The sequence below is a fragment of the Oncorhynchus gorbuscha genome, linkage group LG11 (genome assembly GCF_021184085.1).
Source record: "Oncorhynchus gorbuscha isolate QuinsamMale2020 ecotype Even-year linkage group LG11, OgorEven_v1.0, whole genome shotgun sequence".
NCBI classification, from domain to species: Eukaryota; Metazoa; Chordata; class Actinopteri; order Salmoniformes; family Salmonidae; genus Oncorhynchus; species Oncorhynchus gorbuscha.
In genome coordinates, this window is record NC_060183.1 from 8,213,951 (window position 1) to 8,239,023 (window position 25,073).

Below are 25,073 nucleotides of genomic sequence, written 5' to 3' on the forward strand. Positions count from 1 at the left end.
GAGAGAGACAGAGAGAGAGGTCAGAACAGGATGATGGAGAGACAGAGAGACAGAGAGAGAGGTCAGAACAGGATGATGGAGAGAGAGAGAGAGAGAGAGAGAGAGAGAGTCAGAACAGATGGAGAGAGAGAGAGAGATGGAGAGAGAGACAGAGAGAGAGGTCAGAACAGGATGATGGATGGAGAGAGACAGAGAGAGAGAGAGAGAGGTCAGAACAGGAGATGGAGAGAGAGAGACAGAGAGGTCAGAACAGGATGATGGAGAGAGTCAGAGAGACAGAGAGAGAGGTCAGAACAGGATGATGGAGAGAGAGAGAGAGAGAGAACAGGATCAGAGAGAGAGAGACAGAGAGGAGAGAGAGAGAGAGGTCAGAACAGGATGATGGAGAGAGAGAGAGAGAGGTCAGAACAGGATGATGGAGAGAGAGAGAGAGAGAGAGAGAGAACAGGATGATGGAGAGAGCGAGAGACAGAGAGAGAGGTCAGAACAGGATGATGGAGAGAGAGAGAGAGAGAGAGAGAACAGGATGAGGAGAGAGAGAGAGAGAGAGAGAGAGAGAGAGAGACAGAGAGAGAACAGAGACAGAGAGAGAGGTCAGAACAGATGATGGAGAGAGAGAGAGAGAGAGAGGAGAGAGAGAGAGAGAGAGAGAGAGAACAGAGAGAGAGAGGTCAGAACAGGATGATGGAGAGAGACAGAGAGAGAGAGAGAGAGAGAGAGAGGTCAGAACAGGATGATGGAGAGAGAGAGAGAGAGAGAGAGAGAACAGGAGAGAGAGAGAGAGAGAGAGAGAGAGAGAGAGAGAGAGAGAGAGAGAGAGAGAGACAGAGAGAGAGAGAGGTCAGAACAGGATGAGAGGAGAGAGAGAGAGAGGTCAGAACAGGATGATGGAGAGAGAGAGAGACAGAGAACAGATGATGAGAGACAGAGAGAGAGAGAGAGAGGTCAGAACAGGATGATGGAGAGAGAGAGAGAACAGATAATGGAGAGAGAACAGAGAGAGAGAGAGAGAACAGAGAGAGAGAGAGAGAGAGAGAGAGAGAACAGGATAATGGAGAGAGAGAGAGAGAGAGAGAGAGAGAGAGTCAGAACAGGATGATGGAGAGAGAGAGAGAGAGAGAGGTCAGAACAGGATGATGGAGAGAGAGAGAGAGAGAGAGAGAGAGAGGTCAGAACAGGATGAGAGACAGGATGATGGAGAGGTCAGAACAGATGAGAGACAGAGAGAGAGGTCAGAACAGAGATGATGGAGAGAGAGAGAGAACAGAGAGAGAGAGAGAGAGACAGAACAGATGAGAGGAGAGAGAGAGAGAACAGAGAGGAGAGAGACAGAGAGAGAGAGAGAGAGAGAGAGAGAGAGAGAGAGAGAGAGTCAGAACAGGATGATGAGAGAGAGAGAGAGAGAGAGAGAGAGAGAGGTCAGAACAGAGAGGAGAGAGACAGAGATGAGGGAGAGAGAGAGAGACAGAGAGAGAGGTCAGAACAGGATAGGAGAGAGAGACAGAGAGACAGAGAGAGAGGTCAGAACAGGATAATGGAGAGAGAGAGAGACAGAGAGAGAGAGAGAGAGAGAGAGAGAGAGAGAGAGAGAGGTCAGAACAGGATGATGAGAGAGAGAGAGAGAGAGAGAACAGAACAGGATGATGGAGAGAGAGAGAGACAGAGAGAGAGGATAAGAACAGGATAATGGAGAGAGAGAGAGATGATGAGAGAGAGGTCAGAACAGGAGAGGAGAGAGAGAGAGAGAGAGTCAGAACAGGATGATGGAGAGAGAGAGAGAGAGAGAGGTCAGAACAGGAGATGGAGAGAGACAGAGAGAGAGAGAGAGAGGAGAACAGGATGAGGAGAGAGGATGAGAGAGACAGAGAGAGAGGTCAGAACAGATGATGGAGAGAGAGAGAGAGAGAGAGAGAGAGAGAGACAGAGAGAGAGAGAGAACAGATGAGAGAGAGAGAGAGAGAGAGGATGAGAGAGAGAGAGAGAGAGAGGGAGAGGGAGAGAGACAGAGACAGAGAGAGAGGTCAGAACAGGACGATGGAGAGAGAGACAGACAGTGAGAGAGGTCAGAACAGGACGATGGAGAGAGAGAGAGACAGAGAGAGAGGATGGAATGGAGAACAGGATGATGGAGAGAGAGAGAGGTCAGAACAGGATGATGGAGAGAGAGAGAGAGAACAGTCAGAACAGGAGATGAGAGAGAGAGAGAGGTCAGAACAGATGATGAGAGAGAGAGAGAACAGAGAGAGAGAGAGAGAGAGAGAGAACAGGAGATGGAGAGAGAGAGAGAGAGAGAGAGAGAGAGAGAGAGAGAGAGAGGTCAGAACAGGATGATGGAGAGAGAGACAGAGGGAGGTCAGAACAGGATGATGGAGAGAGACGGAGAGAGAGAGAGGTCAGAACAGGATGATGGAGAGAGAGAGACAGAGAAAGAGGTCAGAACAGGATGATGGAGAGACAGAGAGACAGAGAGAGAGGTCAGAACAGGATAATGGAGAGAGAGAGAGACAGAGAGAGAGAGAGAGAGAGAGAGAGAGAGAGAGAGAGAGAGAGAGAGGTCAGAACAGGATGATGGAGAGACAGAGAGACAGAGAGAGAGGTCAGAACAGGATAATGGAGAGAGAGAGAGACAGAGAGAGAGAGAGAGAGAGAGAGGTCAGAACAGGATGATGGAGAGAGAGAGAGACAGAGAAAGAGGTCAGAACAGGATGATGGAGAGACAGAGAGACAGAGAGAGAGGTCAGAACAGGATAATGGAGAGAGAGAGAGACAGAGAGAGAGAGAGAGAGAGAGAGAGAGAGAGAGAGGTCAGAACAGGATGATGGAGAGAGAGAGAGACAGAGAGAGAGGTCAGAACAGATGAAGGAGAGACAGAGAGACAGAGAGAGAGAGAGGTCAGAACAGGATAATGGAGAGAGAGAGAGACAGAGAGAGAGAGAGGTCAGAACAGGATGATGGAGAGAGAGAGAGAGAGGTCAGAACAGGACGATGGAGAGAGACAGAGAGAGAGGGACAGAGAGAGAGAGAGAGAGAGAGAGAGAGAGAGGTCAGAACAGGATGATGGAGAGAGAGAGAGACAGAGAGAGAGGTCAGAACAGGATGATGGAGAGAGAGAGAGAGAGAGAGAGAGAGAGAGAGAGAGAGAGAGAGAGAGAGAGAGAGAGAGAGAGAGAGAGAGAGAGAGGATGAGAGAGAACAGAGAGAGAGAGACAGAGAGATGGAGAGAGAGAGAGGTCAGAACAGGATGATGGAGAGAGAGAGAGAGAGAGAGAGAGGTCAGAACAGGATGATGGAGAGAGAGAGAGGAGAGAACAGGAGAACAGGAGAGATGGAGAGAGAGAGAGAGAGAGAGAGAGAGAACAGGATGATGGAGAGAGAGAGAGAGAGAGAGAGAGAGAGAGAGAGAGAGAGAGAGAGAGAGAGAGAGAGAGAGAGAGAGAGAGAGAGAGAGAGAGAGAGGTCAGAACAGGATGATGGAGAGAGAGAGAGACAGAGAAAGAGGTCAGAACAGGATGATGGAGAGAGAGAGAGAGAGAGAGAGAGTCAGAACAGGATAGAGACAGGAGAGAGAGAGAGAACAGGAGAGAGAGAGAGAGAGAGAGAGAGAGAGAGAGAGAGAGAGAGAGAGAGAGAGAGAGAGAGAGGTCAGAACAGGATGATGGAGAGACAGAGAGACAGAGAGAGAGGTCAGAACAGGATAATGGAGAGAGAGAGAGACAGAGAGAGAGAGAGAGAGAGAGAGAGAGAGAGAGAGTCAGAACAGGATGATGGAGAGAGAGAGAGAGAGGTCAGAGGACGATGGAGAGAGACAGAGAGAGAGAGAGAGAGAGAGAGAACAGGATGATGGAGAGAGAGAGAGAGACAGAGAGAGAGGTCAGAGACAGGATGAGAGAGAGAGAGAGAGAGGAACAGGAGAACAGGATGATGGAGAGAGAGAGAGAGAGAGAGAGAGAGGTCAGAACAGGATGATGGAGAGAGAGAGAGAGAGAGAGAGAGAGAACAGGATGAGAGAGAGAGAGAGAGAGAGAGAGAGAGAGAGAGAGAGAGAGAGAGAGAGAGAGAGAGAGAGAACAGGATGATGGAGAGAGAGAGAGAGAGAGAGACAGAGAGAGAGAGAGAGAGGTCAGAACAGGATGATGGAGAGAGAGAGAGAGAGAGAGAGAGAGAGAGAGAGAGAGAGGTCAGAACAGGATGATGGAGAGAGAGAGAGAGAGAGAGAGAGAGAGAGGTCAGAACAGGATGATGGAGAGAGAGAGAGAGAGAGGTCAGAACAGGATGATGGAGAGAGAGAGAGAGAGAGAGACAGAGAGAGAGAGAGAGAGAGAGAGAGAGAGAGAGAGGTCAGAACAGGATGATGGAGAGAGAGAGAGAGGGAGAGAGACAGAGAGAGAGAGAGAGAGAGTCAGAACAGGATAATGGAGAGAGAGAGAGAGAGACAGAGAGAGAGGTCAGAACAGGATGATGGAGAGAGAGACAGAGAGACAGAGAGACAGAGAGACAGATTCCCTCAGATTACACAGAATAATGGGTGAAATATGAAGAATCATCATGTTCTGATCTCTCTCAATTCAGTTCAGTTCAAAGGGCTTTATTGGCATGGGAAACATGTGTTAACATTGCCAAAGCAAGTGAGGTAGATAATATACTAAAGTGAAATAAACAATCAAAATTAACAGTAAACATTACACATACAGAAGTTTCAAAACAATAAAGACATTACAAATGTCATATTATATATATATACAGTGTTTTAACAATGTACAAATGGTTAAAGGACACAAGATAAAATAAATAAGCATAAATATGGGTTGTATTTACAATGGTGTTTGGTCTTCACTGGTTGCCCTTTTCTCGTGGCAACAGGTCACAAATCTTGCTGGTGTGATGGCACACTGTGGAATTTCACCCAGTACATTTGGGAGTTTATCAAAATTGGATTTGTTTTCGAATTCTTTGTGGATCTGTGTAATCTGAGGGAAATATGCCTCTCTAATATGGTCATATATTGGGCAGGAGGTTAGGAAGTGCAGCTCAGTTTCCACCTCATTTTTGTGGGCAGTGAGCACATAGCATGTCTTCTCTTGAGAGCCATGTCTGCCTACGGCGGCCTTTCTCAATAGCAAGGCTATGCTCACTGAGTCTGTACATAGTCAAAGCTTTCCTTAAGTTTGGGTCAGTCACAGTGGTCAAGTATTCTGCCGCTGTGTACTGTTACGGGCCAAATAGCATTCTAGTGCCCGCGCCAATTCGTTGATATATATGTTGAAGAGGGTGGGGCTTAAGCTGCATCCCTGTCTCAACCCACGACCCTGTGTGAAGAAATGTGTGTTTTTTGCCGATTTTAACCGCATACTTGTTGTTTGTGTACATGGATTTTATAATGTCGTATGTTTAACCCCCAACACCACTTTCCATCAATTTGTATAGCAGACCCTCATGCCAAATTGATGTCGAAGTCTTTTTTGAAATCAGCAAAGCATGAGAAGACAGGGCCTTTGTTTTGGTTTGTTTGGTTGTCAATTTGGGTTTGTAGGGTGAATACGTGGTCTGTCGTACAGTAATTTGGTAAAAAGCCAATTTGACATTTGCTCAGTACATTGTTTTCATTGAGGAAATGTACGAGTCTGCTGTTAATGATAATGCAGAGGATTTTCCCAAGGTTATTGTTGACGCATATTCCCACGGTAGTTATTGGGGTCAAACTTGTCTCCACTTTTGTGGATTGGGGTGATCAGTCCTTGGTTCCAAATATTGGGGAAGATGCCAGAGCTAAGGATGATGTTAAAGAGTTTTAGTATAGCCAATTGGAATTTGTGGTCTGTATATTTTATCATTTAAATTTGAGGATACCATCAACACCACAGGCCTTTTAAGGTTGAAGAGTTCATATTAGTCCTGTAGTTCATTCAATGTAATTGGAGAATCCAGTGGGTTCTGGTAGTCTAATAGTTGAATCCAAGATTTGTATTTGATCATGTATATATTTTTGCTGTTTGTTCCTTCGTTACAAAAAAAGACAAGAGAAGTTAACTCTTCGTGTTTCCCAGAAGTGGCATTTTGGGGTTGGAGAGTTTTTATTTTGTCCTGTAGTTCATTCAAGGTAATTGGAGAATCCAGTGGGTTCTGGTAGTCTTTAATAGTTGATTCTAAGATTTGTATTTGATCATGTATATGTTTTTGCTCTTTGTTCTTCATTACAGGGCCAAAAAGATTGGAGAAGTGGTTGACCCATACATCTCTCATTCTCTACCTCTCATTCTCTACCTCTCTCTACCTCTCATTCTCTACCTCTCATTCTCTACCTCTCTCTCTACCTCTCTCTCCCTCTCTCTACCTCTCTCTACCTCTCTCTACCTCTCTACCTCTCTCTACCTCTCTCTCTACCTCTCTCTCTACCTCTCTCTCCCTCTCTCTCTACATCTCTCTCTCTACCTCTCTACCTCTCTACCTCTCTCTACCTCTCTCTCTACCTCTCTCCCTCTCTCTACCTCTCTCTACCTCTCTCTCTACATCTCTCTCTCTACCTCTCTCTACCTCTCTCTCTACCTCTCTCTACCTCTCTCTCTACCTCTCTCTACCTCTCTCTCTACCTCTCTCTACCTCTCTCTCTACCTCTCTACCTCTCTCTCTACCTCTACCTCTCTCTACATCTTTCTTTCTACCTCTACCTCTCTTTCTCTGTACCATGTGATCATTGCTTACATCAACAGCGGACTCCTGAGTTCTGACCAAACTGAGTGTAAAATTGTATTTTATTTGAGTTCAGTCAATGTTTAATCAACTCAATAGACAGACTATATATGGGATTTTCTTTCTAAAGTAAAAAAAAACTGAGAACAAAGCAAATGATAGTTAAAACATGTTGAATTAAATTATTAAAATTAATACATTAAAATACAGAGTCTTCATCTGTGTCTTAAACTAAGTAGACCCCAAACTATGTAAATTCTTCACAGAGGATCTTATTGTTCCAAGTTCCCCCACAGGTACCATCCCAGGTACCATCCCAGGTATCATCTCAGGTACCATCCCAGGTACCATCCCAGGTATCATCCCAGGTACCATCCCAGGTATCATCTCAGGTACCATCCCAGGTACCATCTCAGGTACCATCCCAGGTACCATCCCAGGTACCATACCAGGTATCATCTCAGGTACCATCCCAGGTACCATACCAGGTATCATCTCAGGTACCATCCCAGATACCATACCAGGTACCATCCCAGGTACCATACCAGGTACCATCCCAGGTACCATACCAGGTACCATACCAGGTACCATCCCAGGTATCATCCCAGGTACCATCCCAGGTACCATCCCAGGTACCATCCCAGGTACCATCCCAGGTACCATACCAGGTACCATACCAGGTATCATCCCAGGTACCATCCCAGGTACCATCACAGGTACCATACCAGGTACCATCCCAGGTACCATACCAGGTACCATACCAGGTACCATCTCAGGTATCATCCCAGGTACCATACCAGGTACCATCTCAGGTACCATCCCAGGTACCATCCCAGGTACCATCCCAGGTACCATACCAGGTACCATCCCAGGTACCATACCAGGTACCATACCAGGTACAATCTCAGGTATCATCCCAGGTACCATACCAGGTACCATCCCAGGTACCATACCAGGTACCATCCCAGGTATCATCTCAGGTACCATCCCAGGTACCATCCCAGGTACCATACCAGGTACCATCCCAGGTATCATCTCAGGTACCATCACAGGTACCATCCCAGGTACCATCCCAGGTACCATCCCAGGTACCATCACAGCAGTATGAATCCAATAACAGGCCACTGACGTTAGCACTTTGAATATAATGATATCAATTCAGACAGACACAGACAGTCAGTCAGATAGTCAGCCAGCCAGTCAGTCAGATAGTCCGCCAGCCAGTCAGTCAGATAGTCCGCCAGCCAGTCAGTCAGATAGTCAGTCAGCCAGATAGCCAGCCAGTCAGATAGTCAGTCAGCCAGATAGCCAGCCAGTCAGATAGTCAGTCAGCCAGATAGCCAGCCAGCCAGCCAGCCAGCCAGTCAGATAGTCAGTCAGCCAGATAGCCAGCCAGCCAGTCAGATAGTCAGTCAGCCAGGTAGCCAGCCAGCCAGCCAGTCAGATAGTCAGTCAGCCAGATAGCCAGCCAGTCAGATAGTCAGTCAGCCAGCCAGTCAGATAGTCAGTCAGCCAGCCAGTCAGATAGTCAGTCAGCCAGCCAGTCAGATAGTCAGTCAGCCAGATAGCCAGCCAGTCAGATAGTCAGTCAGCCAGCCAGTCAGATAGTCAGTCAGCCAGATAGCCAGCCAGTCAGATAGTCAGTCAGCCAACCAGTCAGCCAGTCAGTCAGCCAGATAGCCAGCCAGCCAGCCAGTCAGATAGTCAGTCAGCCAACCAGTCAGCCAGTCAGCCAGCCAGTCAGTCAGGAGGTAACTCACCCTACTGCCTGATGACGTGTCATCTGAAAGAAGAAGACAAAACAATGAGTTACACTCTGCAGTGGAGAAGGAGACAAGGAAACAAGGAAACCAGTTAGGACACATGGTCACAGAGTTCATGTGCTCATCACAACAAAGGCAGTAGAAAACCATAGGAAAAGACAGGTGTATGTATAAGGTGACCGTGTGGCAGCAGAACCTGAAAAGGTAGGCCAACTGCCACCAACTGTCAACTTAATGAAGGCAATAGAAACCATAACAACATTACCACAGGGAACATGCTGTGTGTGGAAAATGACATTATGGACAGACAACACTGTATAGAATAACAACATCATTGAAATAGGTTATAGGTTATAGGTCATTTCCTAACGTTTTAAGTAACTTGACACATTTACGATGTTCCCAAAAATGGACTAAATCGCATTTAAATTGCATTTACATTTAATTAGAATCCAATAGTATGAAAATGTTTACAAACTAAAGACCTGCGTGCCAAAATATATTCTCTTTGTAACATGTTAAGATAATGAAGAGGAGGCTGTATTGTGTCTGATGAAGAGGAGGCTGTATTGTGTCTGATGAAGAGGAGGCTGTATTGTGTCTGATGAAGAGGAGGCTGTAGTGTGTCTGATGAAGAGGAGGCTGTAGTGTGTCTGATGTAGAGGAGGCTGTAGTGTGTCTGATGAAGAGGAGGCTGTATTGTGTCTGATGAAGAGGAGGCTGTAGTGTGTCTGATGAAGAGGAGGCTGTATTGTGTCTGATGAAGAGGAGGCTGTAGTGTGTCTGATGAAGAGGAGGCTGTAGTGTGTCTGATGAAGAGGAGGCTGTATTGTGTCTGATGAAGAGGAGGCTGTATTGTGTCTGATGAAGAGGAGGCTGTAGTGTGTCTGATGAAGAGGAGGCTGTAGTGTGTCTGATGAAGAGGAGGCTGTAGTGTGTCTGATGAAGAGGAGGCTGTAGTGTGTCTGATGAAGAGGAGGCTGTAGTGTGTCTGATGAAGAGGAGGCTGTATTGTGTCTGATGAAGAGGAGGCTGTAGTGTGTCTGATGAAGAGGAGGCAGTGTGTCTGATGAAGAGGAGGCAGTGTGTCTGATGAAGAGGAGGCAGTGTGTCTGATGAAGAGGAGGCAGTAGTGTGTCTGATGAAGAGGAGGCTGTAGTGTGTCTGATGAAGAGGAGGCTGTAGTGTGTCTGATGAAGAGGAGGCTGTATTGTCTCTGATGAAGAGGAGGCTGTAGTGTGTCTGATGAAGAGGAGGCTGTATTGTGTCTGATGAAGAGGAGGCTGTAGTGTGTCTGATGAAGAGGAGGCAGTGTGTCTGATGAAGAGGAGGCTGTAGTGTGTATGATGAAGAGGAGGCTGTAGTGTGTCTGGTGAAGAGGAGGAGGCAGTGTGTCTGATGAAGAGGAGGCTGTAGTGTGTCTGATGAAGAGGAGGTTGTAGTGTCTGATGAAGAGGAGGCTGTAGTGTGTCTGATGAAGAGGAGGCAGTGTGTCTGATGAAGAGGAGGTTGTAGTGTGTCTGATGAAGAGGAGGCTGTAGTGTGTCTGATGAAGAGGAGGTTGTAGTGTGTCTGATGAAGAGGAGGCTGTAGTGTGTCTGATGAAGAGGAGGCAGTGTGTCTGATGAAGAGGAGGTTGTAGTGCCTGATGAAGAGGAGGCTGTAGTGTGTCTGATGAAGAGGAGGTTGTAGTGCCTGATGAAGAGGAGGAGGCAGTGTGTCTGATGAAGAGGAGGCTGTAGTGTGTCTGATGAAGAGGAGGCTGTAGTGTGTCTGATGAAGAGGAGGTTGTAGTGCCTGATGAAGAGGAGGAGGCTGTGTGTGTTGTTTTTAAACATTCCAAACCCCACCAAGGGAGATATTTTAGACTGAACCCCAGCAGTTACGTCGTCACAAAGGCATGAAGCGTTAGGCTCAAACCCAACAGCAGACCATGACTGTTTACCACACACACACACACACACACACACACACACACACACACACACACACACACACACACACACACACACACACACACACACACACACACACACACACACACACACACACACACACACACACACACGCACACGCTCACTGAAGCCAGTGAAGATGCTATCCTCTATAAACATTAGGGATGTGCATCTCTCCTTTCATGAAAGATTGGATATGGATGCCGGTACATGGGCTCTGATCATATATAGGAATCATACGCTTCAGTTTGAAATGACTCGGTGCGATTCGACTTGATTAGGAGAACGAATCGATGCATGAACATATTCATTTTTCATTCTGAATGACAATCTGCTGGAACTCAGGAACTGGGCCTCTCCGAGTTGAATCTGTTTGAGATTACTTCTATAAACTGAGTGGCCATCTGTTAATGTGTGTGTGTGTCTGTGTCAACGTCAAATGGTGTGTGTAGGCACCTGTGCTGAGCCACTGGGCAGACTGAGATCCTACCACCTGTGCTGAGCCACTGGGCAGACTGAGATCCTACCACCTGAGCTGAGCCACTGGGCAGACTGAGATCCTACCACCTGAGCTGAGCCACTGGGCAGACTGAGATCCTACCACCTGAGCTGAGCCACTGGGCAGACTGAGATCCTACCACCTGAGCTGAGCCACTGGGCAGACTGAGATCCTACCACCTGAGCTGAGCCACTGGGCAGACTGAGATCCTACCACCTGAGCTGAGCCACTGGGCAGACTGAGATCCTACCACCAAGTCACCACTTGGAATGATGATCCTACCACCTGCCTCCCAGTCTAGAGCCTACCACCTGAGGTCAGTCCACTGGGCAGACTTACCATGTCACTGACTTGCCTGCCTCTCAGTCTACTTTCATTAGGTCAGTCCACCTCTAGACTTACCATGTCCTACTGCCTGCCTCCCAGTCTACTTTCATTAGGTCAGTCCACCTCTAGACTTACCATGTCCTACTGCCTGCCTCCCAGTCTACTTTCATTAGGTCAGTCCACCTCTAGACTTACCATGTCCTACTGCCTGCCTCCCAGTCTACTTTCATTAGGTCAGTCCACCTCTAGACTTACCATGTCCTACTGCCTGCCTCCCAGTCTACTTTCATTAGATCAGTCCACCTCTAGACTTACCATGTCCTGCTGCCTGCCTCTCAGACTCCCACTTCAATCTGCCCTGCTAACTGTCACACACCTTCCAATTCAGGTCAGTACACTTCACTAACCCAGCCCGGCTCAGCACAGACCATCTATACCTACACACACAGAGACACACACACGCACACACAATGGCACAGATACGCACACACAAACCCTCATATTTAACTCAAGTACTTCTAGTAAGTTGAACTCAAAGTTAAAGATAAGTTATTATTACTTTTAAAATGCTTGTGGTACTGACTCAGAACTAAATAAGAAATCCCATCAACTCTATTTCGAAGTTATGATAACAAATTCATTTTTTTCCCAGCATCCTCTACTGCGGGTTTTTTTATTTTATTGTTGTTTTACATGTACATTGATTGATGTATTTAATAATCTTATACTTCACAAAGATAAATAACATCCAATCATTTAGTTCGATTTGTTTGTCATTTTTTGCAACACACACTGTGATTCACAATCCAGGCAGCCAGTCTGTTTCTCTGTGGCTCCCAGCTATAAACAGAGACAGAAAGAGAGAGAGGGACATGATTTGGTTCTACTATCACCGACCAAAGGTCTTCAACACCACCTTAACAGTGTAATATTGGGCCCTGGCAGTAAATTTAAAAAAACCACCTAAAATCTTGATTTTCCAGAAGAAAAAAAAATAAATAAATATAAATTCACCTTTTGGTCTGACCATATCTGCAAATACCATACCATGTCTGGGAGACTTTAATATGGCAGTGAACGCACTCAAAGATGATTCAATATCCCAATTAGAACATCCCAATTAGAACATCCCAATTATTACATCCACATTAGAACATCCCAATTAGAACATCCCAATTATTACATCCACATTAGAACATCCCAATTAGAACATCACAATTATTACATCCACATTAGAACATCCCAATTAGAACATCACAATTATTACATCACAATTATTACATCCACATTAGAACATCCCAATTAGAACATCCCAATTAGAACATTCAAATTATTACATCCACATTAGAACATCCCGATTAGAACATTCAAATTATTACATCCACATTAGAACATCCCAATTAGAACATCACAATTATTACATCCACATTAGAACATCCCAATTAGAACATCACAATTATTACATCCACATTAGAACATCCCAATTAGAACATCACAATTATTACATCCACATTAGAACATCCCAATTAGAACATCACAATTATTACATCCACATTAGAACATCCACATTAGAACATCCCAATTAGAACATTCAAATTATTACATCCACATTAGAACATCCCAATTAGAACATCACAATTATTACATCCACATTAGAACATCCCAATTAGAACATCACAATTATTACATCCACATTAGAACATCCCAATTAGAACATCACAATTATTACATCCACATTAGAACATCACAATTATTACATCCACATTAGAACATCCCAATTAGAACATCCCAATTAGAACATTCCAATTATTACATCCACATTAGAACATCCCAATTAGAACATCACAATTATTACATCCACATTAGAACATCCCAATTAGAACATCACAATTATTACATCCACATTAGAACATCCCAATTAGAACATCCCAATTAGAACATTCAAATTATTACATCCACATTAGAACATCCCAATTAGAACATTCAAATTATTACATCCACATTAGAACATCTCAATTAGAACATTCAAGTTATTACATCCACATTAGAACATCCCAATTAGAACATTCAAATTATTACATCCACATTAGAACATCCCAATTAGAACATTCAAATTATTACATCCACATTAGAACATCCCAATTAGAACATCCCAATTAGAACATAGGGGCGGCAGGGTAGCCTAGTGGTTAGAGCGTTGTACTAGTAACCAGAAGGTTGCAAGTTCAAATTCCCGAGCTGACAAGGTACAAATCTGTCGTTCTGCCCCGGAACAGGCAGTTAACCCACTGTTCTTTGAAAATAAACATTTGTTCTCAACTGACTTGCCTAGTTAAATAAAGGTTAAAAAAAAAGTTTTTTAAGAACATCCCAATTACTACATCTACATTAGAACATCCCAATTAGAATGTCAACTAAAATATTTCACAGCATAATCCTACCAATGGCTCTTTACAGAAGTGAGTTTTAGGGGCCAGTCAATAAACTGGAGTTTAAAATGTGGGACAAACATCCAATTGAAGTCTGACATGCAGAATTACATTAACTAAGTACACCAACTAATGCATTTAGGGCAGAATTACACCAACTAATGCATTTAGGGCAGAATTAGGCTGCTTTCCAGTAGTAATGACAATACAAAAAAACATAATTAAAATTTTGGCTTCACCTAAATTCAAGTCCAAATTTAAGTCTCAGATTTAAAGCACTTCAACCCAAAGAGCTGAGCCCAGAAACGAGCCCTCTCAGTCAGCTGTTGTTGGACCTCACCAACCAAGCTGACACCAGCACTGCTTCTAAAGAAAGAATTCCAATAAACAAAAAATCATGAACCAATCAAAGGATTCCTATTTACAACATTGGAAAAACAAAACAAAATCTCAAATCAGACTAAATTACTATGTGACCCTAAACAGAGAATATGAATTGGCTGATTATCTCTACTCTGTCAGAGATACGAAGCAGAGACAGATCCTTATCAAGTACAGGCTGAGTGACCACCGATTGGCAATAGAAACCGGCAGACATAAAAAGACATGGCTACCCAAAGAGGAGCGTGTATGTGGTCACTGCACGACAGGGGAGGTAGAGACAGAGATGCACTTTCTCCTCTAGTGTGAGAAATATTCCTCACTAAGAGATACATTATTCACATCAATTACTACATTCATTCAAAATGCTCTTATTGAACCCAGAGGAAAAACTAAAAACACTCATGGGCTCCTCTTGCACCCAAATATGTATTTAACTGCCATAGCCTGAGAGACAATGAATAATAAAATATGCATAGCAAGCAGTAACTTAGTTATTATTGGTATTACTATTATTGTTATTGTGAGAATGATTCCAAATAGTAGTGGTACGGGTAATAGGGGTGAAGGTAACGGTGTAGTTTAATGATGGTGGTGATAGTGGTGGTATTGCAGTACGGGGTAGTAGGATGGTGATAGTGGTGGTATTGTAAGTAGGGGTGAAGGTAACGGTGTAGTTTAATGATGGTGGTGATAGTGGTGGTATTGCAGTACGGGTAGTAGGGGTGAAGGTAACTAGTTTAATGATGGTGGTGATGAAGGGGTAGTAGGGGTGAAGGTAACGGTGTAGTTTAATGATGGTGGTGATAGTGGTGGTATTGCAGTACGGGTAGTAGGGGTGAAGGTAACGGTGTAGTTTAATGATGGTGGTGATAGTGGTGGTATTGCAGTACGGGTAGTAGGGGTGAAGGTAACGGTGTAGTTTAATGATGGTGGTGATAGTGGTGGTATTGCAGTAGTAGGGGTGAAGGTAACGGGTAGTTTAATGATGGTGGTGATAGTGGTGGTATTGCACGGTAGTAGTTTAATGATGGTGGTGATAGTGGTGGTATTGCAGTACGGGTAGTAGGGGTGAAGGTAACGGTGTAGTTTAATGATGGTGGTGATAGTGGTGGTATTGCAGTACTGTAGGGGTGAAGGTAACAGTTTAATGATGGTGGTGATAGTGGTGGTATTGCAGTACGGTAGTTGAAGGTAGTACTTGTGTAATGGTTTAATGATGGTGGTGATAGTGGTGGTATTGAGTACAGTAGGGGTGAAGGTAACAGATTGGTGAGATGTTCATTTTGATGGTGGTGATTTAGTAGGTAGAGGGGTGATATTAGTTTAATGATGGTGGTGATAGTGGTGGTATTGCATGATACTAGTGGTTTAATGATGGTGGTGATAGTGGTGGTATTGCAGATAGTTTAGATGGTGGTGATAGTGGTGGTATTGCATTAGGAGGTATATGATACTAGTGGGGATAGTAGAGATATTAGTTTAATGATGGTGGTGATAAATGATACTAGTTTAATGATGGTGGTGATTGTATTGAGATAGTAGGGGTGAAGAGGTAGTTTAATGATGGTGGTGATAGTGGTGGTATTGCTAGTGTAGGGATGGTAATGATGGTGGTGATAGTGGTGGTATTGCAGGGGTAGAAATGAGTTTAATGATGGTGGTGATAGTGGTGGTATTGCTAGTAGGGGATGGTAGTTTAATGATGGTGGTGATAGTGGTGGTATTGCAGTACGGGTATAAATGATTAATGATGGTGGTGATAGTGGTATTGCATGGTAGTAGAGATATTTAATGATGGTGGTGATAAATGAGTAGGGGTGAAGGTAACTAGTTTAATGATGGTAATGGTGGTATTGAGATATTAGAAGGTAGTAATGGTGGTGATAGTGGTGGTATTGCTACTAGTGAAGTAATGGTAGTTTAATGATGGTGGTGATAGTGGTGGTATTGCAGGTAGTAGGGGTAAAACGGTGAGTTTAATGATGGTGGTGATAGTGGTGGTATTGCTAGTGTAGGGGTAATGGTAGTTTAATGATGATATTAGAGGTATAAATGATAATGATGGTGGTGATAGTGGTGGTATTGCTAGTGGTAATGTTTAATGATGGTGGTGAGTGGTGGTATTGAGATATTAGAGTTTAATGATGGTGGTGATAAATGTATAAGGTAACTAGTTTAATGGGTAATGGTAGAGATATTAGAGGTAGTTTAATGGTGGTGATAGTGGTGGTATTGCTACTAGTGGTAATGGTAGTTTAGATGATATTAGAGGTATAAATGATATGGTGGTGATAGTGGTGGTATTGCTAGTGGGGGTAAAGGTAACGGTGTAGTTTAATGATGGTGGTGATAGTGGTGGTATTGGTAGTAGAGATATTAGAGGTAAAATGCTAGTGGTAATGGTAGTTTAGAGATATTAGAGGTATAAATGATACTAGTGGTAATGGTAGTTTAATGATGGTGGTGATAGTGGTGGTAGAGGTAGTAATGATACTAGTGGTGATGATAGTAGAGATATTAGAAGTATAAATGATATTAGTGGTGGTATTGCTAGTGGTGATGGTAGAGATATTAGAGGTATAAATGATACTAGTGGTAATGGTAGTATTAGAGGTATATGATACTAGTGGGGATTGTAGAGATATTAAATGATACTAGTGGGGATAGAGATATTAGAGGTATAAATGATACTAGTGGGGATTGTAGAGATATTAGAATGATACTAGTGGTGATATTAGGGTAGAAATGATACTAGTGGGGATGGTAGGATATTAGAGGTAAATGATACTAGTGGTGAGAGATGAGTAGAAATGATACTAGTGGTAATGAGTAGAGATATTAGAGGTAAATGATACTAGTGGTGATGGTAGAGATATTAGAGGTATAAATGATAAATGATATTAGAGGTAGTAATGATACTAGTGGTGATGGTAGAGAGATATTAGAGGTATAAATGATAAATGATACTAGTGGGGATGGTAATGGTAGAGATATTAGAGGTATAAATGATACTAGTGGTAATGGTAGATACTAGTGGGGATGGTAGAGATATTAGAGAGTATAAATGATACTAGTGGTAATGGTAGTAGAGATATTAGATATAGTATGGTAGAGATATAGAATAAATGATACTAGTGGTAATGGTAGAGATATTAGAGGTAGAATGATACTAGAGGTAGAGATAAATGAATGATACTAGTGGTAATGGTAGAGATATTAGAGGTAGTAATGATACTAGTGGTGATGGTAGAGATATTAGAGGTAGATACTAGTGGTAATGGTATATAATAGATACTAGTGGTAATGGTAGAGATATTAGTATAAATGATACTAGTGGTAATGGTAGAGATATTAGAGGTATAAATGATACTAGTGGTATGGTAGAGATATTAGAGGTATAAATGATACTAGTGGTGATGGTAGAGATATTAGAGGTATAAATGATACTAGTGGTAGGTAGATATTAGAGGTAGTAATAAATGATACTAGTGGGGATGGTAGAGATATTAGTGGTAATGGTATAAATATTAGATACTAGTGGGGATGGTAGAGATATTAGAGGTATAAATGATACTAGTGGTGATGGTAGAGATATTAGAGGTAGTAATGATACTAGTGGTAATGGTAGAGATATTAGAGGTAGTAATGATACTAGTGGGGATGGTAGAGATATTAGAGGTAGTAATGATACTAGTGGTAATGGTAGAGATATTAGAGGTAGAAATGATACTAGTGGGGATGGTAGAGATATTAGAGGTAGAAATTATACTAGTGGTGATATTATTTTTCTTCATTATTTTATTACAATGTGTATTGTATACATTGCTGCTTTAGTAATATTGACTATTTGTCCCTAAACAGAGAGTACACGGCGGCAGAATACCTGACCACTGTGACTGACCCAAATTTAAGGAAAGCTTTGACTATGTACAGACTCAGTGAGCATAGCCTTGCTATTGAGAAAGGCCACCGTAGGCAGACTTGGCTCTCAAGAGAAGACAGGCTATGTGCTCACTGCCCACAAAATGAGGTGGAAAGCTGCACTACCTAACCTCCTGCCAAATGTATGACCATATTTGAGACACATATTTCCCTCAGATTATACAGATCCACAAAGAATTTTAAAACAAATCCAATTTTGATAAACTCCCATATCTACTGGGTGAAATACCCCAGTGTGCATCACAGCAGCAAGATTTGTGACCTGTTGCCACAAGAAAAGGGCAACCAGTGAAGAACAAACACCAATGTAAATACAACTCATATTTATGCTAATTTATTTTCCCTTTTGTACTTCAACTATTTGGACATAACATGACATTTTAAATGTCTTTTTTCTTAATGTACATTTTTATTGTTTATTTCACTTTTGTTTATTATCTACTTCTTTGGCAATGTTAACATGTTTCCAATGCCATTAAGCCCTTCAATTAAAATTGAAATTGAGAGACAGAGAGAGAGAAAAGGAGACAGAGAAGAAAAGAGACAGAGGCAAAGTGAGAGAGCGCAAGAGAGACAGAAAGAGATTGATTGAGAGAGAGAGAGAGAGAGAGAGAGAGAGAGAGAGAGAGAGAGAGAGAGAGAGAGAGAGACAGAGAGAGAGAGAGAGAGAGAGAGAGAGAGAGAGAGAGAGAGAGAGAGACAGAGAGACAGAGACAGAGAGAGAGAGAGAGAGAGAGAGAGAGAGAGAGAGAGAGAGAGAGAGAGAGAGAGACAGAAAGAGAGAGAGAGAGAGAGAGAGAGAGAGAGAGAGAGAGAGAGAGAGAGAGAGATGAACAGAGATAGGGAGAGTGACAGAGAGATGGTGTACTTCGTCATCAGACTAGCAAACATAACAGCCCTGGCCCTGCACCCTCTGACCAACTCCCCTCCAGGACAGAACACCTTCTACCTGACTACACTTCCCAGAATGCACCATAATAAGGAAGAAGACATAATGACCTGCTTGTTTATCTGGGGAGTGTGTGTGTGTGTGTGTGTACTGGTCTGGATTACAGACTTGCTAACGTCAACAACAGAGAAAGGCTTCCTCTCAATGAGAACAGCTGGAGCTGATCAAACCCCTCTCAATGATGAACAGCTGGAGCTGATCAAACCCCTCTCAATGGAGAACAGCTGGAGCTGATCAAACCCCTCTCAATGATGAACAGCTGGAGCTGATCAAACCCGTCTCAATGGAGAACAAACCCGCTGGAGAACTGATCAAACCCCTCTCATGAACAGCTGGATGAACAGCTGGAGCTGATCAAACCCCTCAATCAATGATGAACAGCTGATGAGCTGATCAAACCCCGTCTCAATGGAGAACAGCTGGCTGAGCTGATCAAAACCCGTCTCAATGGAACAGCTGGCTGATTAAACCTGCTGATCAAACCCGTCTCAATGGAGAACAGCTGGAGCTGATCAAACCCGTCTCAATGGAGAACAGCTGGAGCTGATCAAACCCATCTCAATGATGAACAGCTGGAGCTGATTAAACCCGTCTCAATGATTAACAGCTGGAGCTGATTAAACCCGTCTCAATGGAGAACAACTGGAGCTGATCAAACCCCTCTCAATGATGAACAGCTGGAGCTGATCAAACCCGTCTCAATGGAGAACAGCTGGAGCTGATTAAACTCGTCTCAATGGAGATCTGCCCGAGGGGGTTATTCAACTGGCCCCTCTGTTGCGACGTCCCCTGAATGCCCATCTGCTAGCCTGCTAGCCGCGGCCCGCTAGCTGTCTAGAGCATATCGGCGGTTAGCTGAATAGGTCCATCGGACAATTTCTTGGTCCACTATACCTATTTTTGCCAATTGGGCTCGTCCCCTTTACCACACGGAACCCTACTAATCCATAACGACTGGTTTACCGACGTAAATGCACGAGGAGGCTATAAACAGACTTCCTCCGTCACGACGTCCCTCTGAGGCCCGTCTGCTAGCTTGCTTTCCTAGCTGTCTGAATCGCTGTGTCTCCAGCCAGCTTAACTACTCACTGGACCCCTATGATCACTCGGCTACGCATGCCTCTCTCTAATGTCAATATGCCTTGTCCATTGCTGTTCTGGTTAGTGATTATTGTCTTATATCATTGTAGAGCCTCTAGCCCTGCTCACTATACCTTATCCAACCCTTTAGTTCCACCTCCCAAACATACGATGACATCACCTCGTTTAAATGATGTTTCTAGAGACAATATCTCTCTCATCATCCCTCAATGCCTAGGTTTACCTCCACTGTATCCACAGTCCTCTTCTGTACTCCCTGTTCACCCACGACTGCGTGGCTTTGCACGACACCACCAAGCTTGCTGACGACACCACGGTTACAGGCCTGATGACCAACAACGACGAGTCAGCCTATAGGGAGGAGGTAAGTGAACTGGCAAATGTGGTGTCGTGACACCAACAACTCCCTCAACGTCAGCAAAAGAAACAAGTTGATTGTTGACTTCAGGAATCAGAGGAGGGAACATACCACGATCCACGTGAACGGTACTGCAGTAGAGAGAGTCAGCAGTATTAAGTTCCTTGGCATCCACATCACAGAGGACTTGACACGGACCAACACCACCACTCTGGTCAAGATGGCGCAACAGCGTCTCTACTTTCTAAGGCGGCAGAACACATTTGCCATGCCGCCCCAGGTCCTCTCCAAATACTACCGCTACGCCGTCGAGAGCATCCTGACCGGTTGCTTCATGGCCTGGTACGGGAATTGCTTCGTCCAGGCCCTCCAGCGGGTGGTGAACATCATCACTGGGACCTTGCTTCCACCCATCCAGGACTAGTTGAAATGGTGCCAGAGGAAAGCCTGTAGCATCATCGAGAACCCCACACAGCCCAGCCGCGAGCTGATCTCTTCCTTACAGTCGGGCAGATGGTATCGGAGCATGAGGTCTGATACCAACAGGTTCAGAGACAGTTTCTATCTACAAACCATCAGACTGTATCAGAGCATGAGGTCTGATACCAACAGGCTCAGAGACAGTTTCTATCTACAAACCATCAGACTGTATCAGAGCATGAGGTCTGATACCAACAGGCTCAGGGACAGTTTCTATCTACAAACCATCAGACTGTATCAGAGCATGAGGTCTGATACCAACAGGCCCAGAGACAGTTTCTATCTACAAACCATCAGACTGTATCAGAGCATGAGGTCTGATACCAACAGGCCCAGAGACAGTTTCTATCTACAAACCATCAGACTGTATCAGAGCATGAGGTCTGATACCAACAGGCCCAGAGACAGTTTCTACCCACAAACCATCAGGCTGGCTGAACACTTCAACTGGACGGACCACCTGCTGTGATTCTCCGCACAGTAACACACATCACAACCACTGACTCTTTTTATACTGCTCAGATTTATACACTGCCACCCCCCCCCCCCCCTTAAAGGTTAAATTATAAATAAATACCCAAAACACGTATTGGACTATAAAATGTGTCTTCTTTTATTATCCTGATGCTAAAATGTTTATTATATTCTACTGAGAGATTTACTTTATCTTCATATTGTCTTCTTTTATTATTTCTTATTGTTGTTGTATTGTCCAGAAGGAACCTGCAAGGGATAAGCATTTGATTGGATGCTGGCCCATGTACACTGAGTGTACAAAACATTAGGAACACCTTCCTAATATGGAGTTGCACCCCTCTGAATGGCCTTTTGCCCTCAGAACAGACTCAATTTGTCAGGATTTATTATTAGAATTGGACTCTACAAGGTGTTGAACAGCAGTTCCACAGGGATGCTGGTCCATGTTGACTCTACAAGGTGTTGAAAACGTTCCACAGGGATGCTGGTCCATGTTGACTCTACAAGGTGTTGAAAAGAAAAAAAGGCGTTCCACAGGGATGCTGGTCCATGTTGACTCTACAAGGTGTTGAAAGCGTTCCACAGGGATGCTGGTCCATGTTGACTCTACAAGGTGTTGAAAGCGTTCCACAGGGATGCTGGCCCATGTTGACTCTACAAGGTGTTGAAAGCGTTCCACAGGGATGCTGGCCCATGTTGACTCCAATGCTTCTCACAGTTGTGTCAAGTTGGCTGGATATCCTTTGGATGGTGGACCATTCTTGATACACACAGTAAACTGTTGAGCGTGGAAAACCCGGTAGCGTTGCAGTTCTTGACACAAACCTGTGCGCCTGGCACCTACTACCATACCCCCGTTCAAAGGTACTTAAATATTTTGTCTTGTCCATTCACCCTCTGAATGGCACACATACACAATCCATGTCTCAAGACTTAAAAATCATTCTTTAACCGGTCTCCTCCCCTTCATCTACACCAATTGAAGTGGATTTATGAGGGATAAGGGATCATAGCTTTCACAGGGATTCACCTGGTCAGTCTATGTCATGGAAAGAGCTGGTGTTCTTAATGTTTTGTACACTCAGTGTATACCATGCTTATCCTGTACACACAACTAATAAAACGTTAAACTGCTAAATGACTGAATGAAGAACACAAAGTGTTGTTTTTGATTAGATTTTTGCAAGATGTGCTGGTGCTAAATATCTCTAACTAAAAGCATAGTTTTTGGGACAAATCACTCGCTTAACACTAAACCTCATCTGGATCTATTATTGAATAATGTGCCTATTGAGCAAGTTGAGGAGACTAAACTGCTGAGTCTAACCCTAGTTAGCAAGCTATCATGGTCAAAAGATATGGACTTAATGGTTGCTAAAATGGGAAGAGGTCTGTCCATGATAGGGCGTTGCTCTGCCTTCTTGACATCTCAGTCGACCAGACAGGTCCTACAGGCCCTAGTTTTGTCGCACCTGGACTACTGCCCAGCTTGGTGGTCATCTGTGGCAAAGAACGAGTGCCAGTAACATGCATGTCAGTCTCTCCTGGCTCAAAGTTGACTGCATCACTATTGGTCTTTGTGTGAGGTGTTGAAGGTACCGAACTGTCTGTTCAAGCAGTTGGCACACACAACAGAAAACATGCAACCAGTCCCCAGGTCCAGAACAGAGGCTGGGAAACGCACAGTATTAAATAGAGGCATGTCTACAGGGAACTCTCTGCCACCCCAAGTAAACTCAAGCTAGCAATTAAACCAGTTTTTAAAAAACAGAGAAAAGAACACAGCACAAAGGGGACTGTGACGAGACACAGACATTTTTATAGTGTATTGTAATTTGCACTGTACTGTGTATTAGACCTAGATGTTGTGTGCATGTCCTGATATGTAGGTGTCGTGACTTGACTTTTAACATTAATCTGAACACTGTTATATATCTAATCAACTGTGTTGTTACCCGATCAAATGAATCATGTAACAATTAACTCATTAGGATTTGGGGCACCACGGGAGCAGTTATTTAAAGAGTTACCATCTCCCGAATTAAACTCTAAAGGTCTTTACCTATCACATCTATAAACAGTCAACTTATTAATCATAACCTTGTATTATATCATCATTCTGAACAGTCGTAACCTCTTTGCATCTTCAAAAACCCGAGCCTTACTCGGTAAGATTCAGTACTACGCAAATTGATTTAATTATTTATTTACTAGCTAATTTAATGGTAACACAAGACTACCTGACATGATGACTCCTTGCTGTCCCCATTCCACCTGACTGTGCTGCTGCTCCAGTTTCAACTGTTCTGCCTTATTATTATTCAACCATGCTGGTCATTTATGAACATTTGAACATCTTGGCCATGTTCTGTTATAATCTCCACCCGGCACAGCCAGAAGAGGACTGGACACCCCACATAGCCTGGTTCCTCTCTAGGTTTCTTCCTAGGTTTTGGCCTTTCTAGGGAGTTTTTCCTAACCACCGTGCTTCTACACCTGCATTGCTTGCTGTTTGGGGTTTTAGGCTGGGTTTCTGTACAGCACTTTGAGATATCAGCTGATGTACAAGGGCTATATAAATAAATTTGATTTGATTTGAAGATATAATAATACTCTTTGACCGGCTGATTGGCTGACTGGCTGATTGGCTGATTGGCTGACTGGCTGATTGGCTGACTGGCTGATTGGCTGACTGGCTGTTTGGCTGATTGGCTGACTGGCTGACTGACTGGCTGATTGGCTGACTGGCTGATTGGCTGACTGGCTGTTTGGCTGACTGCCTGGCTGATTGGCTGACTGGCTGTTTGGCTGACTGGCTGATTGGCTGACTGGCTGATTGGCTGTTTGGCTGATTGGCTGATTGGCTGACTGGCTGTTTGGCTGACTGCCTGGCTGACTGGCTGACTGGCTGATTGGCTGACTGCCTGGCTGACTGGCTGACTGGCTGATTGGCTGACTGGCTGATTGGCTGACTGGCTGTTTGGCTGACTGCCTGGCTGATTGGCTGACTGGCTGTTTGGCTGACTGGCTCCAGTCTGTAACCCTCATGTAGAAAAAAAAACATTGCCAAACCTCACCTCTACCAGCTCTCCTAAACATAACCCAACTCCCAGCCACACCCTCGGCCAGCCCCCTCCACACACACTGACACACAGAAACACCCTGCCCCCCTTTCGGGACGGCGCTGGTCCCAGGAGGCGTCAGTAGGAGAGATGGGGGCCAGTCAGGCCTGTGGGCCATTGATGGATGTGCTAGGTCTGTGAGCTTAGAATAGGAAAGGTTTTTTGTTACCCGCAGACCTGCTACTGTTCTTATAAAGGGTTTATAGGTCATTCATAAAGTCTTCATAAGCACTGCATAGGCACTACATAGGCACTACATAGAGGTTGTTACCTGCAGACCTGCTACTGTTCTTATAAAGGGTTTATAGGTCATTCATAAAGTCTTCATAAGCACTGCATAGAGGTTGTTACCTGCAGACCTGCTACTGTTCTTATAAAGGGTTTATAGGTCATTCATAAAGTCTTCATAAGCACTGCATAGAGGTTGTTACCTGCAGACCTGCTACTGTTCTTATAAAGGGTTTATAGGTCATTCATAAAGTCTTCATAAGCACTGCATAGAGGTTGTTACCTGCAGACCTGCTACTGTTCTTATAAAGGGTTTATAGGTCATTCATAAAGTCTTCATAAGCACTGCATAGGGGTTGTTACCTGCAGACC

General features: G+C 44.1%; 1 protein-coding gene across 1 annotated transcript in view; it reads right to left on the bottom strand.

The window, feature by feature from the left end:
* The window catches only part of LOC124048069 (cAMP and cAMP-inhibited cGMP 3',5'-cyclic phosphodiesterase 10A-like), a 160,522-nt gene that overhangs the window by 71,158 nt on the left and 64,291 nt on the right, over window positions 1-25,073 (bottom strand). The window contains exon 3 of the mRNA XM_046368474.1: window positions 8,448-8,470. Coding sequence (XP_046224430.1) covers window positions 8,448-8,470 — 23 coding nt within the window. The remainder of the gene's footprint in view (window positions 1-8,447; window positions 8,471-25,073) is intronic.